The sequence below is a fragment of the Penicillium bovifimosum genome, assembly GCF_028826915.1.
Source record: "Penicillium bovifimosum strain IBT 22155 chromosome Unknown utg000002l_segment0_segment0, whole genome shotgun sequence".
Taxonomy (NCBI): domain Eukaryota; kingdom Fungi; phylum Ascomycota; class Eurotiomycetes; order Eurotiales; family Aspergillaceae; genus Penicillium; species Penicillium bovifimosum.
In genome coordinates, this window is record NW_026622711.1 from 4,609,758 (window position 1) to 4,630,804 (window position 21,047).

General features: G+C 50.6%; 11 protein-coding genes across 11 annotated transcripts; 5 read left to right on the top strand and 6 right to left on the bottom strand.

Annotated features, from left to right (window-relative positions):
* Positions 1-536: 536 nt before the first annotated feature.
* Positions 537-2,424, top strand: N7515_002939 (translation termination factor eRF1; the record flags this gene model as incomplete). The annotated part of the gene is made up of 6 exons (XM_056663683.1): positions 537-657; positions 712-761; positions 820-1,191; positions 1,245-2,001; positions 2,078-2,227; positions 2,285-2,424. 6 exons carry the CDS (start codon positions 537-539, stop codon positions 2,422-2,424), a joined length of 1,590 nt encoding a protein of 529 aa, XP_056525796.1.
* A 357-nt stretch (positions 2,425-2,781) lies between these two features.
* N7515_002940 (prephenate dehydratase PHA2) lies at positions 2,782-3,789 on the bottom strand (the record flags this gene model as incomplete). The annotated part of the gene is made up of 2 exons (XM_056663684.1): positions 2,782-3,678; positions 3,736-3,789. The coding sequence occupies 2 exons, from the start codon at positions 3,787-3,789 to the stop codon at positions 2,782-2,784; spliced, it is 951 nt and encodes a 316-aa protein (XP_056525797.1).
* Positions 3,790-4,032: 243 nt separating this feature from the next.
* N7515_002941 (uncharacterized protein) lies at positions 4,033-5,168 on the top strand (the record flags this gene model as incomplete). Its single annotated transcript, XM_056663685.1, has 2 exons — positions 4,033-4,723; positions 4,792-5,168. The coding sequence occupies 2 exons, from the start codon at positions 4,033-4,035 to the stop codon at positions 5,166-5,168; spliced, it is 1,068 nt and encodes a 355-aa protein (XP_056525798.1).
* A 220-nt stretch (positions 5,169-5,388) lies between these two features.
* Positions 5,389-5,863, bottom strand: N7515_002942 (uncharacterized protein; the record flags this gene model as incomplete). The annotated part of the gene is made up of 2 exons (XM_056663686.1): positions 5,389-5,700; positions 5,789-5,863. The coding sequence occupies 2 exons, from the start codon at positions 5,861-5,863 to the stop codon at positions 5,389-5,391; spliced, it is 387 nt and encodes a 128-aa protein (XP_056525799.1).
* A 742-nt stretch (positions 5,864-6,605) lies between these two features.
* cbf5 (pseudouridine synthase CBF5) lies at positions 6,606-9,979 on the top strand (the record flags this gene model as incomplete). The annotated part of the gene is made up of 11 exons (XM_056663687.1): positions 6,606-6,640; positions 6,695-6,873; positions 6,932-7,017; positions 7,398-7,440; positions 7,492-7,747; positions 7,770-7,955; positions 8,238-8,422; positions 8,480-8,636; positions 8,705-9,336; positions 9,394-9,620; positions 9,677-9,979. 11 exons carry the CDS (start codon positions 6,606-6,608, stop codon positions 9,977-9,979), a joined length of 2,289 nt encoding a protein of 762 aa, XP_056525800.1.
* Positions 9,980-10,329: 350 nt separating this feature from the next.
* Positions 10,330-10,732, bottom strand: N7515_002944 (uncharacterized protein; the record flags this gene model as incomplete). Its single annotated transcript, XM_056663688.1, has 2 exons — positions 10,330-10,345; positions 10,398-10,732. The coding sequence occupies 2 exons, from the start codon at positions 10,730-10,732 to the stop codon at positions 10,330-10,332; spliced, it is 351 nt and encodes a 116-aa protein (XP_056525801.1).
* An 853-nt stretch (positions 10,733-11,585) lies between these two features.
* N7515_002945 (FYV10 family protein) lies at positions 11,586-12,971 on the top strand (the record flags this gene model as incomplete). Its single annotated transcript, XM_056663689.1, has 3 exons — positions 11,586-11,636; positions 11,699-12,487; positions 12,540-12,971. 3 exons carry the CDS (start codon positions 11,586-11,588, stop codon positions 12,969-12,971), a joined length of 1,272 nt encoding a protein of 423 aa, XP_056525802.1.
* Positions 12,972-13,092: 121 nt separating this feature from the next.
* Positions 13,093-14,482, bottom strand: N7515_002946 (25S rRNA (uracil2634-N3)-methyltransferase; the record flags this gene model as incomplete). Its single annotated transcript, XM_056663690.1, has 2 exons — positions 13,093-14,018; positions 14,257-14,482. The coding sequence occupies 2 exons, from the start codon at positions 14,480-14,482 to the stop codon at positions 13,093-13,095; spliced, it is 1,152 nt and encodes a 383-aa protein (XP_056525803.1).
* Positions 14,483-15,367: 885 nt separating this feature from the next.
* gmtA (GDP-mannose transporter) lies at positions 15,368-16,683 on the bottom strand (the record flags this gene model as incomplete). Its single annotated transcript, XM_056663691.1, has 4 exons — positions 15,368-15,801; positions 15,855-16,226; positions 16,301-16,388; positions 16,441-16,683. The coding sequence occupies 4 exons, from the start codon at positions 16,681-16,683 to the stop codon at positions 15,368-15,370; spliced, it is 1,137 nt and encodes a 378-aa protein (XP_056525804.1).
* Positions 16,684-17,389: 706 nt separating this feature from the next.
* N7515_002948 (uncharacterized protein) lies at positions 17,390-18,085 on the top strand (the record flags this gene model as incomplete). The annotated part of the gene is made up of 1 exon (XM_056663692.1): positions 17,390-18,085. The coding sequence occupies one exon, from the start codon at positions 17,390-17,392 to the stop codon at positions 18,083-18,085; it is 696 nt and encodes a 231-aa protein (XP_056525805.1).
* A 452-nt stretch (positions 18,086-18,537) lies between these two features.
* On the bottom strand, positions 18,538-20,174 carry N7515_002949 (SMI1/KNR4 family protein; the record flags this gene model as incomplete). The annotated part of the gene is made up of 2 exons (XM_056663693.1): positions 18,538-20,116; positions 20,164-20,174. 2 exons carry the CDS (start codon positions 20,172-20,174, stop codon positions 18,538-18,540), a joined length of 1,590 nt encoding a protein of 529 aa, XP_056525806.1.
* Between the last annotated feature and the right edge of the window lie 873 nt (positions 20,175-21,047).

Sequence of the window (21,047 nt, forward strand, 5' to 3'; positions counted from 1 at the left end):
AGAAAAGCCACAATTCAGTGGGCGTCTTCGTGGCCACCATAAAGAGGCCTGAGGCCAATTTCGATATACTTCAAGGTAGACATGGTTCTACACAGTACACGAACTACATCTATGGAGTACACACCTACATGCATGAAAAATGAGCCACATGTACCGGTACCTGACCGCCCGGCTGTTGGCCTATCCGGACAAGTACCAGATACGTCACCCGTCGGCCCTGGGGGTAACCCTGGCTTACCTCATCAGGCCAACCGACTGGACCCCTCGAACAAACTTCCCCACGAGGAAATTTGCCTGTTGCTTTTGAACGTCATAAAGTTACGGTGAGTGACTCCTTCTCTGAGGCTATATATGAAAAAATACTAGGCAGCCTTCACTTTCGCCACCTGTCCAGGCACTGACTCATTTTTAGGTGTAAAAAAGGTTGGAAGACCCAAATTTTTTGTTCGCCGACTCCCGTTCCAGTACTGACCGATCTTTAGGCGTCCGCAGGGCCTCCGATACTCTTTCCCCTGACCAACTGTCGCCTCGCCAAGATGAGCGCCCCTCCGCCCAACGAAGCAGAGAAGAATATCGAGATCTGGAAGGTCAAGAAGCTGATCAAGCGTCTTGAATCCGCTCGTGGAAATGGAACTTCCATGATCTCGCTCATTATTCGTACGCGGTCACTGCCCCTCCCCACTCACTGCCGCCTCTAACATTTCAATTAAGCCCCCAAGGATCAGATCAGCAGAGCAGCAAAGATGTTGGCTGAAGAATATGTATGTAAACCATGTCCCAGATTGATTTGCGCCGAACGCTGTCTAACTGCACCAATAGGGTACCGCATCCAACATCAAGTCGCGAGTGAACCGTCTCTCCGTCTTGTCCGCCATTACCTCTACTCAGCAGCGTCTGAAGCTCTATAACAAAGTCCCTCCCAATGGACTGGTCGTGTACTGTGGTGAAATTATCACCTCGGAAGGAAAGGAGCGCAAAATTAACATCGATTTCGAACCCTTCAAGCCCATCAATACCTCCCTCTACCTCTGTGACAACAAGTTCCACACCGAAGCCTTGAGCGAGCTTCTCGAGGCTGACAAGAAGTTCGGTTTCATCGTTATGGATGGTAACGGTACATTGTTCGGTACCCTCAGTGGTAACACCCGTGAGATCCTCCAGCGTCTCTCTGTCGATCTGCCCAAGAAGCACGTAAGTAAACTCTTTTCGTCGAATACTATGTTCATCCTTACTGATCTATACAGGGTCGTGGTGGTCAATCCGCTTTGCGTTTCTCGCGTCTGCGTGAGGAAAAGCGCCACAACTATGTTCGCAAGATCGCTGAATTGGCTGTCCAGAATTACATCACTAACGACAAGCCCAATGTTGCTGGTATCGTTTTGGCGGGTTCTGCTGATTTCAAGAACGATCTCAACGCCTCTGACCTGTTCGACGGTCGTCTGCAGTCCAAGGTCATCAAGGTTGTTGATGTTTCCTACGGTGGCGAGAACGGTTTCAACCAGGCCATCGAACTGGCTGGCGAGACCCTGAGCAATGTCAAGTTCGTCCAGGAGAAGAAGCTCATTGGTCAGTATTTCCAGGAGATCAGTCAGGATACCGGCAAGGTCTGCTACGGCATTGAAGATACCCTCAAGGCACTGGAGCTTGGTGCTGCTGAAATCTTGATCGTTCACGAGAACCTGGAAGTCACCCGCTGGGTCATGAAGACTTCGGCAGGCACTGAGGTTGTTCTGCACACGAACAAGACCCAGGAGGCCAACCGTGAACTTTTCCTTGACAAGGACACTGGTGCGGAAATGGAGGTTATCGACTCAAGCTCCTTCCTCGAGTGGCTCGCTGAGGCCTACAAGGACTTCGGAGCCACCCTTGAATTTGTGTCTGACCGATCCGGCGAAGGAAACCAGTTCGTCAAGGGATTCGGTGGTATTGGTGCTATCCTCCGATACAAGGTCAACTTTGAACAGCTTGCCGATGTCAGTGACGATGACGAGTTCTACGATGGTTAGTTCCCTTCTGCTTTTTTTGGGGTCATGACCAATATTAACTGGTGCAGATTGACGGTATTGCCCCCTCGCAGAGAGCGAGGATGAACGGCCAGAAGCTCCCGCGGCGAGCCTTTTGACGGCTCGCCCCGTGGAACATGACAGCGACTCCCGCGATGGAACCAAGGCGTCCGTAGAGGATAACCACCACCGGCCTGGTCCAAACGCAGCGACGCTGCTCAGAGGTAAGACATTCAGTCTTGCTAGTCTCTTTGGGGTTGAGTGCTAATTCTCGACTACAGTGTCATCCAAGCTCCATGATACACACACTGGGGTCACCCCGGTGTCTGAGATGAAGGAACAAATTGCAATGAGAAGGTTGGGTGCTGTTAGCAACAGCATTTGGTCATCCACCGCTGCTTGCACTGCTTACTCGATGTAAGCCGGACGGCGTTGGATTGTGTTGGTGCTTGGCCAGTTCTGTCGTTTCCTCCCGGGATGGCATTTTCTGGCATTTCGTTCATTGTTTGCTCTAAAAAAAAGGCACTTGAAAAGGTTGCTGTTGCTATAGAAGGTGCTCTTGTTTACTTAAATGACTGTAAACGACTGTAAATGACTTTTGTCTTGCGCGCTTTGCCCGTCGTCGACCGTACATGCATTGCTCTTTCATTCATTCGTATAGTAGATCGAAATGTCTTCAGTGAATAGGATGCCTGCATCGCGTCGACACAACAATCAGTGTAGTGCTCTCACTCGAACAGATCAGATTAAAACATCAACTCAGGGCGAGTCAGTAGAGTCAAACATTGCTTGCCCTCAGCTGGTCTTTCCACGTCCCAAAATCCCTACATGTCTCAGTGACTTGTCGCAAATCATGGAGAGCATTGCGGACAGCCTCTCCGTTCCCTTCCGATGCTGTTTTCCCACACTCAACGAAGAAGATATACTGCCACGGTTTCTTCAAACTCGGTCTTGTATTGATGGTCGTGAGATTCAGTCCATGAGCCTTGAAAATGAGCAGCGCATTCGCCAAAGCACCGGGAGAAGAATGATCGATCGTGAAAGTAATCAAAGTCTTGTGGGTAAGTTGAGCGGTCTGGCCTCCCACCGTAGGCGGACTCGGCTGCTCAAATTCAAGCTGCGCACTTCGTTCACTGAGCACATTTCTCAAAATGAGGAAACGCGTAGTGTTGTCTGCCCTGTCCTCAATATCCTCCCGCAGCACATCCGTCCCATGGTGTTCCGCCGCAAAGCGACTGGCAATGGCAGCGCCTCGTTCAACCATATCCTTCGAGACAATCTCCGCCGCCTTGGATGTAGATGAGACATCTTGTCTCTCGACGCCCTTGAAATGTTTCGACAGGAAGTTTTCGCATTGGCCCCATGCCTGCGGGTGTGTATAGAGCTTGGTTATTGAGCCGTCATACTCCGCCCAACCACCGGGATATAAGCCTTTGCGCGCCAACAGACAGTGGTGGACTGTCAAGTAATGCTCCCCGCATACTTTTACGTCTGTATATGCATCTTCCCGGTCTGCCAGAAGGTCTAGCGTCTGGACGACCGAGCCATTGGTCGAGTTCTCGCACGGGATCACGGCGTAGTCGACTTCTTTATTTTGGAGTGCGGCGAAGGCATCTGCGAATGAGGCGTGAGGTAGGAGATCGGCAGTCAATTTGCTAAAGGAGTCTGCGGCGGCCTGGGAAGGGGATCAATCGTCGGCGTTTTGCAAGGGTGTGGGGTGCGGCTTTCATACCTGGTGCGAAAAGGATGCCAGTGGCCCTAGGAAAGCTACTCTCAAGCGAGTCATTGTGATTGTAGTACGAAGTGGCCTTCGCCAATGGGGAGGTTGGAATTAAATACTGTGTAGAATTGAATCTACTGTGTAACTAATCTCCGAGTGCATCTCAACTTGTTGACATCCGATGTTCGGTCCCTGAGCGGTGAGGGCTAAACGTAACTCCGAAATAGGCCACAAACAAACCAAACAGACGCAGGGATGTGAGGTTGTGTTGCTCGGCATTTGGACTTCACGATTTGCGCTCTTCCCAAGATGTCTCTACCCTCGAAGAGAAATTCGCTTCGGTCACTGCTCTACTTGAGAGGCACGTTTGCATCTCGGAATTACAGCTCGCTCTCGGAGCGCTTGCACAATGAACTGACCACGAGGAAGCTCCCGTTGACTTACGACTATCTACATCCCCAACCCTCCCATCTTCTGAACCTTACGCTTCGTGATCTTCTTCCACAGTCCACAACCTCTGATGATACAACCCTGCCCTCAGTACGAGATCCGTCCCCGCTACCGGTCGGCCACCACTTGATCTATTTTCCGCCGCAAGTGACACTGTCCCAACTACTCCCGGACTGTACAGACAAGCTACATACTCCCGGTGAACCTTTCAGTCGGCGTCTTTGGGTAGGTGGAAATCTAAGATTCCCCGTGCCCAGTCCACCTTTGGATGGCAGTCGCGCGGTCTGCATAGAATCAATTCGCAACGTGACAGTCAAGGGACGTGAGGGAGACGAGAAAGTAATTGTTACAATCGAGCGACGCATTGGCAATGTTCCCGAGGAAGAAACGGCCGAGCAGACTTGGGACCGGCTATGGAAAGAAAACAAAGACGATGTCGGGGAATCATCTGTTATCGAGAACCGCGACCTCATCTTCATGCGCCTGAAAACTAGCGCCCAGATCGAGGCTGATAAAGCGCAGTTCGACGAGCCTAATAGGACTGTCAAACGTGCGCAAATAACCTCCAAGACTTGAACATAAGATTAAATGTGCTAATAAATCACCGCGAGAATAAAGCCCCCTCCGACGCGACATTCCGCCATGCCCTCATACCTACCAAAGCGCTTTTATTTCGATTCTCAGCGCTGACTTTCAATGCCCATTCCATCCATCTTGATAAGAGCTATACCCAGAACCAAGAAGGATACCGAAATTTATTGGTACATGGCCCACTGACGCTCACGCTTCTGCTGACCGTGCTTCAGCAACAGCTGAGCCGGTTAAATCTTTGCATTAGCGATATTGACTATAGAAACTTAGCACCTCTGTTCGTTGAGGAGGAGCTGGTTATCTGCGGCAAGCCTAAGAATGAGTCCGGGGCCTGGGATGTATGGATTGAAGGTCCAGATGGAGGAATGGCTGTTCGGGGTACTGCACGGACGAGGTCGCAATGATATAGGTATAGATACCCCTTTCGTTGGAATGAACATATATTCCATGAATGATGATCTTTTGTAAACCTAAGGTAGGAAAAGGAAATCATACAGTAACCATAGCTAAGGATCAGGTACCTCGAAATTGTAATGGATAGTACCTATGAGCAACCAAAAATGAATTTGACGTGTAGATGGTAAAGAAATAGGTTGCGTTTATTCGCACACGAACTAAACCATGTTAGGCCATCCCATAATTTTGCTCGGAACCGGGATTTTGAGGCATCTCGCTGATCTCAAATTCGGATGGTAGGTGTTGGGTCGAGCGCTGGATTGAGCGCTTGGTCAGGGAAATGGCCTGCCGCGCAGATGCAGTTGGAGGGTGGCCTCTAGTGATGGCCTTGGCCGGGTTCTGCACCTCAGACGCAGGGATAGGCGGATTCCAGGTCAATGCTAGAATGGGGTATGCTGGCACAGCTGGGACAGGGTAGGTTTGAATCTGCGAACGTCCTTCTGTTTCCAATTTGCGCTGTTCGAAATAAAGCGCTTTATCCTAGCAGGAGTTGGGTGCATTCTTCGCCTATTGCTTCACATTGATTCTTGATTCTGTGTATATTGAGGATGGTAAATAACCTTGATACATTCAGGGTCTTTCTAATGCCTCTGCTGGCACCTCCGCGAAGGAGGCAGGTTGGCGCTAGAGCAGGGGGATGCATTGTTCGACTTCGGATCGCAGACGCCTTCGTAAAGGCTCCCAGGCTGTTCATGAAGTCTCCCGCGTACCTTTTCTCCTCTTCGTCCTCCGATTTCTTCACGAAGGAGTCAGATCAGGGACAAGGCGGTCGACGGATCCCAGTTATCTGGATCAGTCCTAAATCGACATTGGGAAAGAAACCTATCCATCTACAAGGCTACATTGACATTGGGAAACGTGACAGGCCATCAGGATAGGTTTCTTTCCCAATGTCGATGTAGGACTGATCAGATAAATGGGATCCGTCGACCGCCTTGTCCCAGATCGACTCCGTGGTGAAGAAATTGGAGGACGAAGAGGAGAAAAGGTACGCGGGAGACTTCATGCACAGGCGGTGGGGAGTTATCGGGCTCGCTAAACAAAGTTTGCAATCAGGTGGCAGAAAAGTGGCGCTAATGAGACAAGCGCTTGCGAGCCAAGGGCCCAAGCCCCAAGCCTCTGCAGTCTGCTCACGAAGGAATTTGCTTGGTCATGTGACCTCTGCTCCCCTCGCATAAATTCTCTGGGATCTCGGGACCGGTGGTCCCGAATACGTAAGGGCCGGACTTCGGAGAAACTTTACCGAAGCTAGCTTTGCACACCTTTTTCTCTCCACCTGTCCTTCTCTTTCTTTCTTTAACCACACAGTAACTTGGCTATTGTGAGCGGCTGTAATGATCTATGCCGTGATCGATTAAGCATCAAGTAACACTTTATCTCCCAAGATGGATATATTCTGGGCGGCTCCTCCAGTCACTAGGTATGCAGCTCTCCTCTGCCGATTTGAGCTCCCGTTACTGACTATTTCGATCAGGACTCTCACCACTTTGACTTTGATTCAATCCGCTGTGACTTATGGTGGCTTATGGAACTTTTATTATGTGCCATTCGTACCAAGCCTGATATTCCAATGGCCTCCGCAGATCTACAGACTGGTCACACCATTTTTACTAACCGGGCCGAAGCTAGACTTTGTCTTTGACCTTTACTTCAGTACGATACCTCGGTATCACATTGGTCTGGCTTGATCAGAATGCTAATGTACTGATAGTTTACCGCTATGGCGGTGCCGTGGAGAGGAGCATGGCCGCAGGAGAGTTCTTCGTGTATCTCCTGTTTGTAGCTTTCAACCTCATGGTAAGTGACTCGGTAGAGTGGTCTGCACGTTCATATTCTTTTCTGCACTTGCGATCGCGTTCATATCCAATCCCTCGCTATAACTGCCCGCCCAGCTTCGAAATCTAGCTGAAGCGGTTCCTGAAGGCGAGGGAGAGCACCCCTGCATCTGTGCAACACCGCCATATAATTCGCAAAATTCAGGTGTTGCGCAGGTGTGGGCATGGTGGGATTTCCTTCGAGCTCGCTGGCGTGATTCTATGTCGCGTCGGTATCGGAGGTGCCCTACATTTCTATATACATCGTCTACATCTCTTATTCTCCAATACCATCCACATTCTATTTCACTCGTCCTCCCGGTAGTCCATCATGTGTGTTTCAAACTTGCTAACTTTTCCAAGCTCACCGCAGGTGCTTACCTGAACGCGATGATCCTCACACATTGTAAGTTCCCCGTACTTGGCTCACTTCCCTGCAGACGCTGACTGGTATCAGCCATGATCATGGCTTTCGTCTACACCTACTCCCAGACGAACCGAGGAACGAAAACCAGATTCTTCTTCATCGACATCCCAACGGTTGCCCTGCCGTATGCAATGCTCCTCGTCGAAATGGTTAGGAATGGGTGGCATAGTGCTCTGATAGAGGCAATGGGAATTCTCGCTGCCCACCTTTACGATTTCCTCACTCGCATCTACCCGACCTTCGGTGGTGGAAGGAATTTCATCACTGTCCCGGGATTCGTGGAGAGGTACTTTACTCGCCACGATCAGGACAGCGGAAATAGAGGATATGGCACGGCAGTTCGCCCACCAAGGCCGGGTAACCAGCCATCGTCAGCAACAACGTCAGGAGTATCCTTGGGTGGCTGGACATCTTCGAGTTCTTGGAGCGGCAGAGGCGCTGGTCGGAGACTTGGCTAGATCGAGACATGTATCCATGCAGATTCTACCAACATGGTCAGATTGCACGGGAGGAGCGACTGCACTTGCAGATCCTCGACGTTCATGATGTGACCTGTCATAGATAGGGATACGTGAAAGAACCCAGCGCGAACATAGCAACAAATGAGATATTCCCTCGAATTACTGAAAAATGTGATTCTTTGGCAGAACCAATGCAAATTTTCCTTAAGATAATCAGCCAATAGTCCCAGGTCTGGAAATTCTCGAAAAAGGGAGGCGTAAAGTTGAGGTCACGTGGTAACATCTCCGGGCGCTAAACCCCTTCGGGCACTGAAGCTGCCGCACTCGCAAAATTTCCTTCGACAAAATCTTCGGGGTTTTCACCGCGCATTCCTCAACGACAACCAACAAAATGGCAGTTGTCAAGACCTCGGAGATGGACTACGCCATCAAGCCTGAAGCGTCTGTTCCTTCCGTTGATACTTCGGATTGGCCGCTTCTGCTTAAGAACTATGAGAAGCGTACGCTTGTCCTAAATCTCCGTCCTTGACTTGGCCGACATTGACTTTTTCTTGTAGTGCTCGTTCGGACCGGTCACTTCACCCCTATCCCTGCTGGCTCTTCCCCCTTGAGCCGTGACCTCAAGTCATATATCAGCTCCGGTGTTATCAACCTCGACAAGCCCTCCAACCCTTCCAGTCATGAGGTCGTGGCTTGGATGAAGCGGATTCTCAGGTAAATTTGGCATCCTCAGACTGCCTCAATGGGTTTACAGCCATGCTAACACAATTCCTCCCTCACAGATCCGAGAAGACCGGTCACAGTGGTACCCTTGATCCCAAGGTCACTGGATGTTTGATTGTCTGCATCGACCGTGCCACCCGTCTGGTTAAGTCCCAGCAGGGTGCTGGTAAGGAGTATGTCTGTGTGATTCGTCTGCACGACAAGATCCCCGGTGGCGAGGCCCAGTTTGTCCGCGCTTTGGAGACCTTGACCGGTGCGCTCTTCCAGCGTCCCCCTCTCATCTCCGCCGTCAAGCGTCAGCTCCGTATCCGTACTATCCACGAGAGCAAGAACTACGAGTTCGACAACGAGCGCCACCTTGGTGTCTTCTGGGTCAGCTGTGAGGCCGGTACCTACATCCGTACCCTCTGTGTCCACCTTGGTCTCCTCCTCGGTGTTGGTGCCCACATGCAGGAGCTTCGCCGCGTTCGCTCCGGAGCCATGGACGAGAGCAAGGGTATGGTCACTTTGCACGACGTGATGGATGCCCAGTGGGTTTACGATAACAACCGCGACGAGTCTTACCTCCGCAAGGTCATCAGCCCACTCGAGTCCCTGCTCACCAGCTACAAGCGTATCGTCGTCAAGGACAGCGCTGTTAACGCCGTCTGCTACGGTGCCAAGCTGATGATTCCTGGTCTCCTCCGCTACGGTATGCGAAAAAAAATTTCTACCCTGACTTGTGATCTGTACTGATTGTTCTATGTAGAGGCCGGAATTGAGTGCCACGAGGAGGTTGTCCTCATGACCACCAAGGGTGAGGCTATTGCCATTGGTATTGCTCAGATGTCTACCGTCGAGCTTACCACCTGCGACCACGGCGTTGTTGCCAAGGTCAAGCGTTGCATCATGGAGCGTGACCTGTACCCCCGCCGCTGGGGCTTGGGACCTACTGCCCTTGAGAAGAAGAAGATGAAGACTGCTGGTACTCTTGATGTAAGTTGCATGCATTGTTTCGAGACATCCGTACAACATACTGACTATGATATCAGAAATATGGCCGCACCAACGAGGCTACTCCCGCCAAGTGGAAGAGCGAGTACAAGGACTTCAACCTCCCTCTGGGCGAGACCCCCGCCGCTGCCGCCCCTCCCACTGTCACCAAGACTGAGACCGAGGCCCCCAAGGCTGAATCCCCCGAACCCGTGAAGGAGGAGTCCGACAACAAGAAGCGCAAGCACGACGGCGAGACAGCCGAGGAGAAGGCCGAGCGCAAGAAGAAGAAGAAGGAGAAGAAGGAGAAGAAAGAGCGCCGGAAGTCCAAGCAGCAGGATGATAGCGATGACAGCGACTAGATGCACTCCAGGAAGACCATTTGGTTCCTTTCCTGTACCATATTTTGCTATTTCCGGAGTCTTGGGTCAAAAGGGAAATTTGTTCTATGCCAGAGTTCATATTGTTGGCTGCCTATCTGTTGAATGTACTGTCGTGTGATTGAATTCGGTCAACATGAAATAAGTTGCGTACATGCTTGCTTCCAATTCCAATGGTAGTCTTTCTCAGCTGCTATAAACCTACTGTGTACTACCTACCGCCTTGGCTGTTGGCTATGAGTGAGCCAGCCTTCAAGACAGGCTCATGCTCATGATCATCGTGTGCCCGCAGCAAAGATAATGGCATCGTTCTCACTGTCGAGTGCGCCACGTTACTCGTAGCGCAACCTGTCCCGTCAAAGCATAATATGTCAGAAGACTCCAAGGAAACCACACTTACCAGCCCTGTTCTTCCCAAATCGACCCTGCAAGAGCCTCCAGTTCTTGTTCTGATATCTTCGGATCTTTTCCCCCTGGGTCAACTGGCTGGCGATGGAAGAGGGCGTCAAACGGGATTATCAGAGGATGTCCAGTAACAATAACCTCGGCATTGGCCTGATTCCTTTCTTTGCTCATCCCAATTACTTGGGAGCGATGTATTCTGTTGTTCTGCCGCTCCCCCTTTTCAACCCGAATTTCTGGCCGAGAGTTGTTGATCCGAAGTGTGAGGTATATGTCGGCATTCCCACTAAGGTCAAGATCGTAGCTGCCTTGATCTGGTATCTCGGCTGGCATCTCGGCTATGGTGATATACGGAGAGATTTGGGTATGTCGAGCTGTTCAGAAAGATGAGAATGCAAGATGGCCCTCTGGCACTCTGAAAGTGTCAAGACAGTTCATGGTCCCGTACAGGTAAGACTCTCTGCAGAAGATTATGGGACTCTCTACGGGAAGTGTCCTCTTCCGGGCTATCAGTTTCCTAGTAGTCAACCTCTTAGATCCGTGAACTTAGAACCGAGTGATGGGGACAGTACGGAGTATATGAGACCTGCGCGACGCGCGGTTGGCAATCATAATATTCCTGGCCTTTATCATATATAACCACTTCGGTGAATCCACTTGCCCGCACTTGGGAAGGAATCGAAACACTTTCCCGAATCCCCCTTCTAAGGTTAAAAGAATGGAATGGAGCAGGATACAAGGTTGGAAATCGATGGGAGTGGGTGTGCCGCGAGTGACAAGAGGAAAGAGCGAAGACCAAAGGGAGCCTCGGGAGGTAGGTCCCTAGGCCATAAACAGGAACCTTGGTTTTTGTAACTTTGTTGTGATCTAGTGGTCAATCACTGGTCATTATTTCCCATAGTACGGAGTACACAGTAGGTACTCCGTACCCAGTGTAGTATATTCAGTTCCGCCGGGGTCACGGACTCACGGGTGGGTCGGTCACGTTATTTTATTACACTCAGTCTACCAGAAGACTGTCCAGAACCCGACTCTGCGCAAGAAGTGGGTCAGTGCTTGCCGGACCTTTGATCTTCCGTACTCTCCGCATACCTCCCCCTCCACGTCATGTCCTGTACTGTGTAATTCTCCAACTACACAGTACAATCCTACGACGCAAAAGATACAAAAGCAAGGCACGAGCGCCATGGCAGAACTAACGTCCACCAAGCTCAACCCTGAGAGCCATATCATCCTGGTAAATATCCCTCCCCACCTATGACGATGATGAAACTGGGACCTAACTTGCCTCTCACATAGGACCAACCACTCCTCCGGCTCCCCCAGGAACTCGCGCGCAAAAACTTCAAAGCTGTACAACGAGCTGTCGAGCGAGAGAAAGAATATGTCATCCCCGCACTCAAAGACACCACCAATGCCTCTCTCTCCAACACCCAGTCGCCCGATCAGACACTTGCCGCACTCGACGCAATGATATCCAGAATGCAAGGACTCAAGCGGAGAATGGAGACTTTGCAGCAAGAGGAGAAGGAGATACACAAACAATCAATGAAGCGCATCCAACACCTGGAAACCATGCACCATATTCCAAGTCTGGCGGATGTCATGTATGACCAGTGGTCACGTGTACGACTGGACCGACTACTCGTGGACCACATGCTGCGCTCGGGATACTCGAAAAGTGCGACGCAATTGGCACAGGAGAAGAAGATTGAGGATTTAGTAGATCTCGGTGTGTTCACACAGTGCCAACGGGTGGTTGAGAGCTTGAAACGCGGGGAAACAAAGGAGGCGTTACAGTGGTGCGGGGAGAATAAAGCAGCACTCAAAAAGAGCAAGGTTAGTTGGGACGGCACTTTCTTCGTAGCTTTGACTGACTGGCGGTATCTGAAGCATAATCTTGAATTCGAACTCCGGTTGCAGCAATACATCGAGATGGTCAGGACACAGGACAAGTCTAAGAAGATTGAGGCAATTATCCACGCCAAAAAATACCTCATCTCAAGTCAGCAATCCGAGAATTCAGAGATTCTGCGTGCAGCAGGATTGCTTGTTTTCACACAGGACACACGAGCCGAGCCCTACAAAGTACGTCAACACTTGTATGCGGCCTGTACTATGATTTACTGATGGAGTACAGACTCTTTTTGCACTAGACCGTTGGCAATATCTCTCCAATCTGTTCGTGCAGACTCACCATGAATTGCTCTCGCTCCCGTCACAGCCACTATTGCACATTGCTCTTTCGGCTGGGCTTTCGGCACTTAAGACGCCTTTATGCCATTCGGCATACACATCATCTAGCTCAAATTCACAGTCTACATCGACATCTGTATGTCCGATCTGCTCGACTGAGCTAAATGAGCTAGCGCGCAAAATGCCGTACGCCCACCACTCGAAGAGCTATGTAGAAAGCGACCCGATAGTTCTACCCAATGGCCGAATCTACGGGAAACAACGGCTCCTAGACATCAGCACGAAGATAGGATCAGTCGAGGCAGGCAAGGTGAAAGACCCGACGACGGGTGAGATATTTAGCGAGAACGAGATGAAGAAAGTGTACATAATGTGAACCTCTACCTCATAACCTCTAATAGATCCAACGACGTTCATACAACATCTACATGTCAAAAGAAGCATACATTAAAAGTACAGTAATGATGAAGATGCAGCATAGGTATACAGCCACCTACTTACTCACTATCACTAGAATCATCCCGACCTCTCTTCTTGCCCTTCTTCCCATCCTCCTTCTGCTTGACCTCAAACACAAACATTCTCGCCTCCCTATCCTCCCCCCTCCATCCACCCCTCTCCCCATCCTTCCCTTCAATATGTCCCGCGGTCCTGGCATGCGAATACCCCTCATAAGAAGCCCACGGAAACTTGAAACTAGTAACAACAACCAAACCCGCATGTCTCGCCAAATCCCGAATATTCCAAAGCGTATACGGCTCCCCCTCGAAAAGCGTCACAAGAATCTGTCCAGGACCAACCCGGAATCCCTTCCCAGTACTTTCATCATCGTTGCCTCCGTTCTCTTCTTCTTCTTCTTCCTCGTCATCATCCTCACTCTCCTCCCCATCCTCATAAACCCACTCATCATCCTCAGCATCCATCAACGGCGGCGCCTTAGAAACAAGAGGCACACAAGCCTTGAAAAACGCAACTAGCAGCTCCTGGTTCGCGCGTACCTGTCGGTTCACATCCGTGGATAGTCCGCCCACATGCGGGAAATTGAAACAGATTACATCCCACGGTCCGCCTGGCTGGTACGCTGGTCCCGGCTCTGGCTGCTGGTACCAGGCTGGTCGTTTGCGCTCGCGGCGTGGGAAGCCGATGCGGAGCTCTTTGCCGACGCTGGGTTGGGCGCCGAGTTTGCGCGCGTCAACTGAGAAGAGGACTTTGGGGGATTTGGTGTCTTTTGATTGGGGAGTTGAGTCTTCTGTTTTGGAGTCTGGCTCTTCTGTTGGCTTCTTTCTTGCGTTGAGGATCTCTTCGATATGTTGTGGGGCTTGCGGGTATTTGGCGTAGAGGGCTTCTTTGCTGTCGTAGCATGTTGCGCAGAGATTGCGACACTTGTATTGCTTTGCTAGTGAGCGAGCGAATGAGAAGTCTCCTGTTTTTCTTTCGTTAGGGGTGTTTGTGGATATAATGCGTTATTTTGAATGTTTCTTGCTTTGATATGGGAATGAATGTTGCAAATGCAGCAAATCTTATGCATCAAAGTGGAAATGCAGCATCGAGTGAAATCTCCCATGGAGTCAATTCCACATAGGACCCAACTGAATAGACATTCTTGCATGTAAAGGGGAAGAAAAAGGACAAAGCACGGTAATTCTCCCAGTCAAGCTCACCTTCGCCAACCAGCAACACTCGATCTTTCCTCAAAAATGGTACGATCGGTCTTTGATTTGCCTGCATAGGACCTTTCTTCGGTGCACTGGAATTGTCATTCCCTTGCTTCTGGCCATTGCCATGCTGCTGGCCCTTGCCGGGACCTGATGCTGGAGCGGACGGTTTGCAGGGTCCGCGAGCGCGAGGCGGAGGAGCATTCTTCATTTTCTTGTTGTTGCGAGGCATGGCAGAAGATTGGGATCAGAGTATTTCCTTGGAATACTTCGTATTGTTCTGTATCCAAGCCTGTCCGATGTCTGAAGGTGGAGGATGAGAAGAGGAAAATCGCGGATTAAGCTCGGCCAAGCAAAGATCCGAACTATACGCAGTGATGCAGTATGCAGTATGATAGAAGACAGGCTTTCAACTTCGAGGTGATCTCATTTGATTTCACAATTGGATGTAGTCTGCCTATCTTTGATAGTTGAAATCAATTAATACCACGCTACTCCGTAATTTGATGAGAAATCGGCTGGGACTGGGAGACCCGCTTCACCTCAGTGTTGCCTCAGGCGCCGTGCATAATAGGATTTCAGGTCACGTGAGATACACTGGCTAGGGCATTAAGCACTCTTGGATGACGAATAAGTGACAAGGGGCTGTATTAGACCTGACATCTGAATGAATAGCGCATATAAGATCAAATCAATCCCAAGAAGCAGTCATATTAGTTGAAACACACGTTCTATTGGAACCCCCAGAGCGCGGCATAGCTATATACATCGAATAAAACAGACAAAAACAATGCTATGGCCGCATGTGCAGAAGAAAAAAAAGGAGAATTACTAAATCATACTGCAGATCCAGAACAGGGGAGGAGAAGCCGTGAAAGCTCACCAGCTTACCTGACATAGAAAGGCACAAAAGGGGGAAGAAAGAACAGAAGAGAGAAATGAAAGAATAGAACACCAACACCGACCCAAGTGATCACAGGATCTTCCCCCATACCAGACAAGTCCCCTGCGGCTGCAATGAAACGTGAATCATAATGTCACATGCAAAGGAGCACCGTGGACACGGGCTTTTGGTTTATGCGCTGACCAGTCAGATGCATACTCCCATTCCAATGTACTAAGAGCGAAGCGAATCTCGCATGCTCTGGCTGCTGGCACTGACGGGCGTGGGCAGAACACCGGTCTTGGGCTTGGAGTTCTGCTTGATCTTGGCGACAGCGTAGACAATACCACTGACAAAGCCGATAGCAATTGCGGACACACTGGGGAAGGTGACTGGTGCGTCGAAGAAGATAAGGCCGGACAGGGCGATGGGCAGCTTGTTAAGCGCTCCAACCATGGAATAGGTGGTGGAGGAGGTGGTGCGGACACACCACGCGGATGTGTAGGAAATGAAGACGGAGGAGGCACCGGACAGAACCATGGCGAAGAAGATGCCATCACGGTTGGCCTCGGGGAAGTTCCGGGCAAGGTTAGCGGACGACCAGTCCTCAACCAGCAGGGTGAGAACCAGCAGAACGGGAATTGACAGGAGGTTGTTGTAGAACATGGCTAGAGAGTTCAGTTAATACACATCCAAAACCAGGCTAGCAGAATTCACATACTGTCAAAATCCTTGAAGTTGGTCAACTTGATGCGCTTGCGCATGCCCAGGACGTAGGACGAAGTGCACAGGCAGTTGATAAGCATCCAAACATATCCAGCATTCAAGGTGGAGACCTTGCTGGAGGTATCACCGGAGCTCTCGACGGCATGCTTGATATCAGCCCAGGCGGCAATGAGCGAGCTGAACACCATCAGACCGAAGGAGAACAGCGTGAGGTTGGTGACCGAGCCACCAAACCAGAGAACCTCTCCGTAGGCAATGAGGATAATGGTCAAGTTCTTGAAGATAGTGTAAACGGGGATCGAGAGGAACTGAAGGGCCTTGGAGCCAGTGTAGATCATGCCGATCAGGAGGAGCGTAATGGGGAACCCTATACGAGAAAAAAAAAAACGAATAATGTCAGCTGCCAATTCTATCCCCAAGCCAGGCTACTGGAGTCCATACATTTTCTGGCCTCATCGGTGTTAAAATCGCGATATGTGATAAGCCCCATGGACTTGCAAGTTTGAATTGCGGCAATGCAGACCAAAGACTGTCATTGTTAGAGATGCGCTTCGAATCCCATTGCACGAGCTACCACATACCTGAACACAGAGCAAGAGGAAGTTCAAGTTGAAGTCCAAGCCCGACAGAACATACTTGTTCATCACGGTCATCATGATCGACGAACCGCAGTATGCCAGAACCGGAAGGGCGGGGTTGTTGGACATGGAGGAAACGGCGCGGGGAACAGGAGACGGCGCCGGCGCGGCCTCGAACTCTTTATGGCCTTGGTCGACCTTATTCATGTCGACGGTATAGTCGTCGGATTTCTTGTCTTCGACCATGGCGCAGATAAAGGGGTGATTGGTTTATCGGCTGATTGCTGGTGAAGAGGCGAGGGACCAGAATGACAGATACCGAGTGAGATGATCCAGAGGGGAGTCGAAGAACGAAAGGAGTCGAGAGATTTGACCAAAGAGACCAAAGAAAAGACCCAGGGAGATTTGACAACAACAGATTTCGCCGGAAGCAGACACGGGATTACCTAAGGTCGGATGACTCAGCGGGACTGTTTTGAACGATACGACAGTTAATACAGTTAACACGATGGGGATGATTTGATATACTTATAGGAGGTATCTGGCAAGAGACCGGAGGCCGATTCAATGATCCATCTCTACAGCATACAAGTAGGGGGTTCGATCATCATCCCGTGACTATGGAGTACGGTGTACCACAGTACAACATAGGTAGCTGCAATACTATCTACGAGAAAGATGCGCCCAGGATTCCAGATAGCCTTTAGAATAAGTCAAGTCAAGCATATTTCAATTCAATTCCAACTTAACTAGACAGCTGTTCATAACTCCTACCACTTCATACTTCGTACCAAGACTACCGAGCATATCAGTGGAGCACCGATCTTCCAAACCTCAACCACAACCCTCCCAACCACACACTCCCCTGAAAATCCCAATTCACATCGAAATACTGTGTACAGGGGATTCCAAGCCCAAAACCACTTCCAAAGGGACACACCCTCCACACAAAATGCCCGACTCAGACGACGACCTCTTCGCGACCCTCGAAAACGAAGCCGACACCCTCTACCGCGACACGCGCATCCAACAACTAAACGCGGAGCTGGCCGCCACAAAAGACAACCACTCCGCCACCGCAACACACGGCAGCACCTCCCTCCTCCAAAACGAAGTCTACCCCACCCTCTCCAACGACCAATCCGTGCTAGACTTCACAACCAGCACGAGCAGATGTCTGGTTCACTTCGCACACCCGGACTTCGCCCGGTGCGCGGTGATGGATATGCGGCTGGGCGAGCTGGCGAGTGCTCATTACGAGGTTTCGTTTGCGAGGGTTGATGTGCGGAATACGCCGTTTATTGCGTCGAAGCTGGGGATTCAGGTTTTGCCTTGTGTTATTGGGTTTAAGGATGGGGTTGGGGTTGATCGGGTTGTTGGGTTTGAGGGGTTGGATGCTCGGGGGTTTGATGGGGTTGAAGGGTTTGATGTCAGGGTTTTGGAGAAGAGGTTGGTTGTTAAGGGGATTTTGCTGGGGGCTAAGATTGCGGGTGGGGATGAGGATGATGATTTGAGGGAGAGTGAGGATAGTGATGATGGTGGTGGTGGAAGAGCGTTTGGGAGACAGAAGGGGAGACGGGGCATTCGGAATGCGAATCCTAATGTGAGAAATCGGGGTGATGATGATGATGATGATGATTGGGATTAAGAGTCCTGAGCTCTGAGGGTGTTGGGCATGGACTCATGATTTCTGTATATTAATGGATTGATGACCTAGATTGATGTTATACGGGATACCCATGCCATAGAGCTTTACAGCATCAACTATACGTATGCTCTAGGCCCAGCTTAAGATCAAAGAAGTAAAGGGATTGAGTCAGACAAGAAAAAGGCAAGACTGTCATCATAGAATTACAAGCAAAGAAAAGTATCAAAGACCGTAAACACAGAGCCATCTCGACGGCAAAGCCAAACCACAACAAGGCAAACGCACAGGACAGCATAGAGTTACAACAAATGCCGTGAACTGAGGCCACAGGAATGGGGGAAAATTCTATACAAGGAGAAGCAGAAACACGTCCACAAGTTCAACATTGACGCCAGATGCCCTTGAAACAAAACCGAGAGAAAGAGAAACGGGACCTCGATGTCAGGCTTATTCTAAATAGCCACGTTCTTCATTTCACCCAGCACCTCCGACTCCAAGCCACTGGAGCCACCGGGGGATTCTGCAGAGTCAGCCTTCTCTACCTTCTCGGTCTCCTTGAGCTCATTGGGTTTCGGGAAACCTTCGTTCTCCTTGTTGGAGATTTGTGGGGTGACGACCTCCATAAGGTCTTCGTCTCCAGCTCCCTTGTCGTTTTCCTTGGGGTCTTCAGAGATCGAGGGTCCTGCAGTGGTGATGGGACTTGTCGTCTCTTCTGTCACCCGTGCAAGAGGACTGGACACACCGAATGGCGTCTTAGGGCTCTGGGCGTTTCCACTCTTGGAGAAACGGTGCGGCGAACGACCTCGTTCTTCAGCGCGCGTGGGGCTACCGTAAGGGGACTCCCGACTCCTGGACCGGTTGCCGGAAGAGTTTACGCCCAGACCATTGGGCACCGGACCCTTTCGACGAGGCACACGGCGGCCATACTTCTGATCCGTCCTCCAGCGCAGAATTTCCAGATATGGGGGCTCCACGCCTTGAGCCTTGAATTGCTTCAGCTTCAGCTCATTCGTCTCCTCGTCGACGACAACGTGGCCGCTGCACAGATCATCGGCCAGAGTGGCGAGGAATGCAGCCCACGATCGAGCCACGACATACTTGCAGTCGTAATCACGGCCGAAGATGATTACCTGGCCCCATTTTCCAGCGGGGCCGGGTGCCAGATCGATGGCAAGGTTGTTGCCACCCCAATCCCGGGCAAGAGGAATCCACGCGGGATGTGCGTATGCTTTTTGAACGGCACCGGGCGGTTGGGAATCCTGGCGGTCCAGCAGTTCTGATCGCCACATGCCGGGGTTGGGCTGAGACGGACCGGCCGCAGAGGAGCTGGCTGCGGAGCTGGCGGACGGGCGAGGCATAGTTGAACCGCTGAGATATTCGTCGTTGACCGTTTTCCAGTTGCGCCATTCCTGAACAATCTCCTCGCAGTCGAGCAGCATGGCACTGAAGATGACACCGGTAGGCAGACCACCACGTTCCTGACCGTCATGAATCATCAAGGATTCCCGCACCTCTAATGGTAGACTGCAGTCGAGCTCGTGCTCCAGCTCGTTTATATCGTTCTGGGTGCATCCTTCTCCGAGTTGATCAAGCAGTTCCTCGTAATTGTGTTCTAACCAACGCTCAATCTTCCGCCATGAGTGAGCGACCGGCGGCGGTGGTGGTGCTCCATCGTGGAAGCTTTGCATTTGGATTTCTGGCGCACCCTCGCCTTGGTCATTCGATCTTCTCTTCTGGGATGCCACCGATCTCATTCCAGGGGAGTAAGGGCGGGTAGGAGAGTCCAAGTCATCGGGGGAGCCAGTCCACTCGCTTGCTTGCGCATTTGCTGATCCTTTTGCTGGCTCGTCATCGTAGGGGTTGGAGAGATCTGGGCGAGACTCGATTGCGCTGGTTGCGACAGATGTGAGTGGCTCATGGCGGCTTTGGTTGAGAGGGACGTGTCTCCCTGTACGGTAGGGGGAGTCGTGGGAGGCATGGCGGTCATTGGAGGTCATGGTATGCCAAAAGGAGCGCCATGTCGAAGTAAACCTATATTGGTCAGTTCTGTCGAGCAGACAACCAAGAGGTAGACTCACATATTCGCCATGGTGTCTGGCTTATAGAGAAAAACAGGCTGAGCAGGGGGGGGGGAAACCAAGATTAGGTCGCAAAAGCGGTCATTGGTGACAGAGAATAATGTACTCCGACGCAGGAGTAAGCAATGCAAGAATTCAGAAGATGGAAAGGAAAAGAAATGTCGTTGAATGCTTGATGTGAAAATGGTAGGGGCAGGTCCAGAATTAGGTAAGGAAGGAGAAAAGGCCGGGATGAGGGGAATTTGGTTTCTTTCAATTTATCTTACAACAATCATGAAGGTTCACAATTTTGCAATACCGCGCCCAATTTACACTGATCACTTCAGTACTGTGTAGTTACGAAAGATGACTCTATTTCATTGACACCTGGCCGCATCCAGCGAGGCCACAGCGTCTGGTATGTAGATCCCTTTGATATCGTCATAAACTTTTGAATGCGAATCAGCAATGAGGCGTTGTGCCAAGTATGTACTTGTACGAAGTACCTCGGAACATATGTCAACGGCATAGGTCTGGCACTGGACTCGTGGATTTGAATGTCATTGTCCCAATGCAACCTCGATGACATATTGAAGTGCCGTTCAGAACTTCCGATTGAGCTCAAGATTGGGACGATCATTGAGCTGCAGACCAGACTACGATGTATGTACATTGTATGTACATTGTACTGTGTACATCTCCAGGGCTGCTTTGTATAAAAGTTCAAGGGGAACAAGGTACAATACTGGGTTCGGGCCTGGGTTCTACTTCCCCTGGAACTGTGGCTGAACATGAAATAAAATTAAAGGCCGAGTGGATCTCATTGGAGTAATCCATATCTATTGTACGGAGTAGAGCCCTAACTGTTGTAGAACTGCGCCACCATATAGTCCAGAAAGGAATAG